Source organism: Ciona intestinalis, unplaced genomic scaffold, assembly GCF_000224145.3.
Source record: "Ciona intestinalis unplaced genomic scaffold, KH HT000075.2, whole genome shotgun sequence".
In the NCBI taxonomy this organism is placed as follows: Eukaryota; Metazoa; Chordata; class Ascidiacea; order Phlebobranchia; family Cionidae; genus Ciona; species Ciona intestinalis.
In genome coordinates, this window is record NW_004190397.2 from 570,622 (window position 1) to 579,149 (window position 8,528).

General features: G+C 34.0%; 1 protein-coding gene and 1 long non-coding RNA gene across 3 annotated transcripts in view; both read left to right on the forward strand.

Moving 5' to 3' along the window:
• Positions 1 to 394: 394 nt before the first annotated feature.
• The window catches only part of LOC100182269 (sodium- and chloride-dependent taurine transporter), a 10,532-nt gene continuing 2,398 nt past the window's right edge, over positions 395 to 8,528 (forward strand). The window contains exons 1-9 of one of the 2 annotated variants that reach the window (XM_002121011.5): positions 395 to 566; positions 1,425 to 1,559; positions 1,853 to 1,956; positions 2,812 to 2,905; positions 3,687 to 3,830; positions 4,193 to 4,330; positions 4,904 to 5,110; positions 5,354 to 5,524; positions 5,962 to 6,754. In XM_002121011.5, coding sequence (XP_002121047.2) covers positions 471 to 566; positions 1,425 to 1,559; positions 1,853 to 1,956; positions 2,812 to 2,905; positions 3,687 to 3,830; positions 4,193 to 4,330; positions 4,904 to 5,110; positions 5,354 to 5,524; positions 5,962 to 6,090 — 1,218 coding nt within the window. In that variant the 5' untranslated portion in view covers positions 395 to 470 and the 3' untranslated portion in view covers positions 6,091 to 6,754. Of the gene's footprint in view, positions 567 to 1,424; positions 1,560 to 1,852; positions 1,957 to 2,811; positions 2,906 to 3,686; positions 3,831 to 4,192; positions 4,331 to 4,903; positions 5,111 to 5,353; positions 5,525 to 5,961; positions 6,755 to 8,528 lie in introns of those variants that run through there. The other variant, XM_026838323.1, reaches the window with a different exon arrangement.
• Positions 7,665 to 8,528, forward strand: LOC104266547. Its single transcript, XR_717609.3, has 5 exons — positions 7,665 to 7,753; positions 7,824 to 7,941; positions 8,216 to 8,245; positions 8,407 to 8,445; positions 8,513 to 8,528. It is a non-coding gene; the product is annotated as an uncharacterized LOC104266547 (long non-coding RNA).

Here is an 8,528-nt window from a genome sequence, read left to right on the forward strand (position 1 = left end):
GTTACACATACGAAATAATTTGTAAGCTACTGGCACGAAGGTGTTGAAACATAACATCCACGGTATAACGACTGTCATTTTTCGGCCGCGCGATGATAAAACAAGTTCCATTCATTCATTTATTTACTAATTTATGTGTGCTATAATATAATCTTGTCAGTAGCGCAGATAATCTGAACAAAGCATACTTAAAAAAAAACTATTTATTTGTGTAGTGGCTTTATACACAATGGTTGCTTTTGAGTTACCAAGTATGTTAAGTGACAGCTTGGATTTGGTTTATAGAACTATAGAATTATAAAACTATATCATAACGGCTCCGCCATAGACCGTTGTTAATTGTTTATAACACGATCAAAATGTTTGGATATTATGTGCTAAAGGTGTCCTGTCTTACCCCCCCCCCCAGTACTATATATTTGTTTTGTTGCAGAAGGAACGTCTTACATAAGTCTTTGGGTATTGACGAAATGGGAAACGTACAATGGCCTATCTACCTTTGCCTGGTTGCAGTTTGGATATTGTGTTATTTCTGCATTTGGAAAGGGGTACGATGGACTGCAAAGGTAATGCGTATTGGCAAGACACTTAACTGTAATTACTTTAAACTGGTGGTCCTTTATTGGCTGTCTGAATTATCAGTCGTACAATACAAAAATATGAAGAAATCCTTCTGAAATAACATTTTGTGCGTATGTGTTCTTGAGCTAGACACTAAACGGCAATTTCTCCAACCCAGTGGTCACTAATAGTTGTCCAAATTATCAGCCATACATAAAAAAAAATCCAAACAAAATAGTCACCCACAAAGTAACATACATGGTAACTCGTAAATTGGTACAAGGTTTATGAAACATAACACCTGTGTTTAATGACCGTCGTTTTCCGGCCACACGAGGATAAAGTAAACAGTTACAAATTACAAAATTGTTAGCGGTAATACAATACAAAAAGATTTTAAAATGTTCTGAAATAGTTTCATAAAAGTTGCATACGTTATAACTCGTGAACAGGCATAAGGTGATTATATGAACCATAACACCCGTGTTGTAACTACAGTTGTTGCCTCGTCACGCTAGGATAAATATGATATATCATTCAGCATTGATCTTTTAAGGTTAAAATTTGAATATTACAGTCTAAAAATAAAACACAAACCATTTTTTATCAATTAAACTACCAAATATGCCCGACGCCATGACACGCTTTCCCTATACCCCAAAGTTATAGATTCAAGTCTCTTTGCTGCTTCTGTTTTGTGCGCGTATGTGTCCTTGCGCAAGACACTTACTGGCAGTTGTTCCAACCCAGTGGTCACTAATGGATGTTGAAATTGTCAGCCATACAATACACATATATAAAATAAATAAAACATATTTACCCACAAAGTTACATACATGGTAAATAGTATTTTTTTCCGACAGATCGTATATTTCACTGCAACGGCCCCAATTATAATGATAATTATAATGATAGTACGTGGAGCGACATTGGACGGCGCAGCTAATGGGATAACGTATTACCTTCGTCCTGAAATTCATAAATTGGCCAATGTTAAGGTAAAATATAAACAAGCAACTATATATAGTTAGGGTGGGGTAAGATGGGACACCTTTTCGTTCTACTTCCCGTCTTATTTGGTAGTAAACAAAGAACGTTTAAAGCATTTTAAAACCGTATTCTCACGATTCTTATAGAACGTTATTAATTGTTCAAAACTTAATCAAGTAATTTAAATATAATGTGCTAAAGGTGTCACCTGTTCCCCCACCCTAAAATATATGTAGTAGTATAAGAGGCAAAAATATGCTTAAGTTTATATATATTATTGTTGAGACTTATATTTATTAAGGTATGGATGGCTGCAGCATCCCAGGTTATCTTCTCCTACGGCATTTGCTTTGGTGCAATCGTAAATCTTGGAAGTTATAACAAGATTAAACATAACTTGTTACGGTAAGTAATAATATAACACTTAACAATTTACTTTATTATGGTTTATAATTCTGACTACTCCATGTTATAACAACTGTGTGGTAGCTTTATACACTTCGTTCCTGCATACCAAGTGTGTGTGCATGAATGTAACTTACTTTATTCTTGCGTCGCCGGAAAATGACAGTCGTTATAACACGGGTGTTCATACATCTCGTGCCAGCTTATCAGTTGCAACATATGTAACTTTTAAAACTTCGTGTTTAATTGTTTTTTTTCTCCATGGCTGATAATTAGAATTAGAATGAGTCACCTCTGGATTGGAGCAATTACTGACAAGTGTCTTGCTCTAGAACACATACGCCCACAATAGTAGCAGCGACAAGCCTTGAACACATTGCCTCTGATTTAGAGGCAAGCGCGCTAACCACTTTGCCACGGCACCGAAATCTTTGGGGATATTTTTATGTATAAATGTTAACCTGAATTACCATCAGTGACCACTGGGTTGGAGTAATTATACCATGTGAACGCATAAACATATTTTTTTCCCTTCGATAACGGTAATAAGGATCAAAACTACACGAGTGAATAAATAAATGAAACTTATTTATCATCGTGTGGCGGGACAACGACAGTGGTTATACCGTTACACCGTACAAGCAGTATAATGTAATAAACCATTCTATTAAACAGCATTAAATTTATAATTGGATGTGAAGTGTGCATAACAACACGCTCACAAAAACACACGCCCACAATGGCATTCTTTAACTTGCTATCTATATATTGTGCCTTTTGATCAAATATTAAACGTAGTAATTTAAACATAGACATGATATGTTTGATACGTTTTAATGTAGCTTTATACGACAGGGATTCTCTTTTCATGTTGGTCGTAAACAGTGGGGCAAGTTTTATGAGCGGTTTTGCTGTGTTTTCAGTACTTGGCTTTATGGCTAAAACTCAGGTAATTCTATAATCGTTATGTGATAAAATATATGTTATTTACAAATTATACGACTGGCTGGTGAAATATAACCCTTTTTGACCCAGTTAAAAACATATTTACATTTAATTGAAAGAAAATTAGCGTGGTCGCTACTCCTATTTTGCAAATAATATTATATCTTGCTGACAGGCATATTTTTAAATTTAATAGCTTTTCTGGAATTATAACGCTTTGCCTTACAATGTTTCGATGTCTACTCGTCATTTATTTAGAGTATTTACAAAACAGTAAAATGTCAGAAAAAAAAACTGTTTTAGACTTCAGTGTGGGGTATTATAGTTATCGTTAACAAATAATATCCAATATTTTCTAAAAGTGTGTTTAACAACAAGAGAGCTTAGCTCTAATGAGTAGGCACTTTACATTATATTATATATAGTGGGGGGTATTGTAGTTATCGTTAACAAATAGTATCCCATATATCCCTGAATGTATGTTTAACAATAAGAAATCTTAGCTCTAATGAATGGACACGTTACATTATACAATAATTGATAAAGAATATGTGTCAATACAACTGGTCGACAACAAAAGGATCTATAAGTCAACTAAGTGTCAAATTAACAACGCTACTTTAGGGTCGTAAAGTTACGGTTACATAATTTTGTAGATATTCTATATTTACTACCAAATGGGACAATAAAACAGAATGAAAAGATGGACCATCTTGTCCCACCCTACTATATATAAATACTGATGTTACGAAATAGCGTTTAAATATAAATTCTACATTTATTAGAACACCACTGTCGAAGCAGTTGCCGAATCTGGGCCAGGTCTTGTGTTCTTGGTTTATCCACATGCGTTGTCACTATTGCCACTCCCACAGCTTTGGTGTGCCTTATTTTTCCTCACCCTAATTTTGCTGGGTTTTGATAGCCAGGTAAGACATTGCTGTAAAACGGTATTACGCAATATACATTAATGAGTCCATGGCTCGTCGCTGCTATCGTTGCGGGCGTATATGTCTTTGGGCAAGAAACTTAACGGCAATTGCTACAACCCAGTGGTCACTAATGGAGTGTCTATATTATAAGCTATACATATAGGCAGAAAAAAAAATCTCCAAAAAACATCACCCACAAAGTAACATACACGGTAACTCGTAAGCTGGCACGAGGTGTATGAAACAGAACACCCGTGTTATAACGAGTGTGTTTTTCCGGCTTCGCGAGGCTAAAGCGAATTGAATATAAAGTTGAACAAATAGTGAACTTTAGTTTATATTTTTACTTCGTTTAACAGTTTGTGTTTATGGAAAGCTGGACGTCCAGTGTACTGGACTACTTTCCGCACATTCAATCGTTTAGATTTGGAAAGGAATTGTTCATTGCCACTGTATCATTTATTTTCTGTGTTGTTGGAATCACAATGACTACTGAAGTAAGTTTGGTATTTTAATTAGAAGTAAATTAACATATATGTTGTATTGTTCTGTTGAGTAAGATGGGGCACTATTAGCACACAACATGACGGTCACGCCTTTTACCCAAAACATTCTTTCTTTTATTTTTTTATTATTAATAAGCGTGTTGTTTTACCGTTACAACCCGTCCTTTCGCTTTTGTCAACTCTCTTGTTCTTCGTTATCGTGACCGAGGAGACTAAATTTTATTTAACATTAAAAATCTCTATCATGTTGGAAACAACTAACAAAAGTCTATGTGAGTCTTGATTATACGGTTTTATATTTATTTAAAAGTATTTTATTTACAACCAAATAAGATGAGAAAAGTAGTTAAAAGATGTCCCATCTCCCCCTCAGTCTACTATACATGAAATATATCTTTTACATTTATGTATTACTGTATTATGTCGAATTGTTTTTTGTCGTGCGTGCACATTCATTTAAGCTTAGCTCTCTTGTTATTTCTTTAATCTGGTTTGGCAGACAACTCAATGATTATGTTAAGAAAGTTTTAAATTTAACATGCATTTTTTTTTTATTTTAAACAGGGTGGAATTTACGTGTTTAATTTGATGGACACTTTTGCTGCTGCCGGGTGGTCGACAACGACGTTATGTGTCTTTGAAGCCCTGGCTGGAGGTTGGATTGGCGGAGATGCTTACTTGGCTTGTTTGAGAAAGATACTTAACCGAGGACCGAGGGCTCTGCTTTATTTTAAGTATTTATGGAGATTCATCACCCCGGCTTCTCTTACAGTAAGCAAATACTTTTTTCATAATAACTAAAAAAGTATGCAGTTTTTAAAATAATGCTTTAGACTGAATAAGTAGATTACATACTGGACATTTTGAATTTCATGCCCAATTATTTCTAAGAGCAAATAAAAACTTTTGTTTTACTGTTTTATAGTAGGGTGGGGGAAAATGGACATCGGTACAAAGTAATATACCACATTTCTTGCAAATTTCTTTATCTAAAAAAGTCCTTTTAAATTTTAGATTATAGTGATTTGTAACGTGTACTTCTACGCACCTGCAACGTACAACAAAGTGTATGTGTACCCAACGTGGGCACAAGGTCTAGGATTACTCATAGCGTGCTCGTCCATTATCTGGATACCTGTAATTGCAATATATCATCTTATCACGGGTACTGGAACTTTTCAATCGGTATGTATGAATTAAAAATACAATCTCTTTAATAGTAGAATCTTTCTTTTTGTATTATTGCTTAGGTTTAACCACAGTATACATAAGTGATAGTTCGCTAACGAGACCACGTGACCATTCTTCGCGCATGAGTGCACTTACTGATCCTATGCTTGGCAGTTTTAAGCACGTAGTATTAAAATATCCTGATCGTGTTTTAAACAATTAACAACGGTCTATGGGAGTCGTGAGGATGCGATTTCATAATTCTTTAAATGTTCTTTGTTTACTGCCAAATGGGACGGAAAATCGAAAGAAAAGGTGTCTCATCTTCCCTACCCCACTAAATATCAAAATTTGATTTTGTATCTTACTAATAGCGGATTACGAGTGTATTTTGCAGTTATTCAAATCACCTTGTCAGGTTGATTTTCATAATGATTTATATTTTATTTCAGAGATTGAAAAAAGCTTGTCAGCTACCGGGATACGTTAATGAAAATTTGAATGTTAATTTGAAAAGCGAAAGTGAAATCTCTAAGTCAGGTGTAAATGTTGCATCGAATGAGTTAAAGGAACTTATTTAGTATCAACCATGTAACTTAAATTGCATTTTTATACAAACTATTAGCACGTTAGTCATAAAACTTTTCGACTCTTTTTGTTATACATTACAAAATTTCATGTTGAAATTGTAATTATATATATATATAGTAAGTTGGGGTAAAATGGTACATATTTTTATTCTGTTTTTCGTTCTTTTGATAGTAAACAAAGAATATTAACAGAAATATAACAGTATTCCGACGACTTTTTATAAGCTTTTTGATTAATATAACAATCAAAAAGTTAGTGTGTGCTATTATTTGCTAACGGTATCCATTTTTTCTTATAGTAATATATACTGTAGAAAAATGTTATCCACATATTAAATGTTCATATTATCCTTTGAAACATAACATTATTAGGAAACGGCTTTATATTATTTAAATATTCTTTATTTGCCAACCGATGGAATGAGAAAAAGAATAAAAAGGTGTCCCGTTTTCCCCCACACTACTATACTTTAAATCGTATGAGTTTCTGTATTCAGAAACGATTTAATTTTAATTTTAAGCATTCTTAAAATGAATTACGTACCTCATTATTGCATCGCGCACAAGTTTGCGTATGTTATATATTATTACTGCAACGTTTAATTATTAAATATACTCATACAATGCTGAATGAATGAATAAAATTTATTCCGTCTCTTCGGTCACGATAACGAAGAAAAAGAGAGTTTACAAAAGCGAAAGTAAACAGGTAGTAACGGTAAAACAATAGTTGTTAAAACACGCTTATTGAAAAAAAAAAAATAATGTTTTGGATAAAAGGCGTGACCGTTTCACCCTACAAACGATACAGTGTAAAAAAATAAGTAAAAGGCATTTAATTAACCATATGAAGGTTCTAATTGGAAGAAAACTGTGCGTAAGGACACCCGTACAGTGAAGGAAGGTGATCTTAAAAAAGATTGATCTAAAGGTTGGAGCATGATGGAAAAACAAAACCCACAAACAGGAATTGAACCAAAGTCTATTACCCGCCCAAACAGGCTATTGATTGATAAATATAAAGTATAGCAGGATGGGGAAATGGGACGCCTTTTTTCCATTTGGTAGTAAACAAAGAAAATGTACAGATTTATAAAACTGTATCCTTACGACTCCGTATAGACCGTTGTTAGCTAATAAAAGTGACGACTCCATGGACCGTTGTCAAAATATTTGGATATTATGAGCTAACGGTGCCGCATCTTCTCTCACCCTATGCTATGTATGCAGACATGCAGCAAATGTAATGCAAAAATACCTGAAAGTGCATATCGCAAAAGAAATAAAAAGACAGCTCTTTGACCTTGACATGGGAGTTCAGTAATTTCCAATTAAAAGAACGAAGTACTTGGCTTGCAGAAGAAAACAATGCAAAAATAAACATTGTAACTTCCTTCGATTTCTACTAGAGGTCGCAAATCTGTTCAACGGTCAATTTATCCAAAGTTTTGCAAGTACAATCAAGGTCATATAGTATTGTCCTCACAGCGCACTCATGGTTTTCTGTACTCATTAAGACAGACAGCTGCAGATTTAAAAAAAGGAAATTGGTCGAAATATTTAAATAAACGCAGTTTCCTATCAATTGTTACAAAACTGTTTAAATAGCAGTGGTTATCAAGTCTGCTTCACTTTGAAAATCAAAGAAAATAAAGTTGGTTCATGCAATTTGTTGTACGGTTTGAAAGTTGAGATAAGTTTGCAGTAACTTGTATGTTTTACAGATGAACAAGCTACTACTCGTCGCTATTTTGCTCGGCATGCTTATGATGGTGCAAGTCTCCAAAGCCATATGGTGGGGACGGCGTAGAAATGGAAAAGAGCGTAATTATTATTATGGCGGTAAGCAAAATATATAGGGTGGAGAAGACGGGACACCTTTGGCACATAATATCCGAATATCCTAATTGTGTTTTAAACAATTAACAACGGTCTTTTGGGGAGTTGTGAGAATACGGTTTTAAAACTCTTTGAATTTGTTTTGTTTACTACCAAATAGGACAAAAAATATAATAAAAAGTTGTCCCATGTTTCCCCCGGCCTACTATATGTTGTAACCATATTCATTTAACATTAATAAAAACTCGCCTAATTTGCGATTTTGCTTCGTTTACAGATGAGAGGAGCAAAATGGAACCGGAAGAAGGTATAAAACTATTACAGAGGCTGTTTTTGTTTGTCGGTTTACGTTTGTTTTGGCTGTATTTAAATGAAAAAGAACAATAAAAAACGGCGTATTATTAAACTTTTTCTTAACCATTTGAAAGTACATCTAATGTCTTAATAACATAACTGATTTTATCTTAGATTCTAACATGAACTTTGAAAATCTTGATGATTTACAAGGTAAGTTTTTTAAACCCTGCTGTTTTGTGTCACATGTTCTCATCACAATAACAACAATATTGTTTAGTTTTAGAAAACCCGAT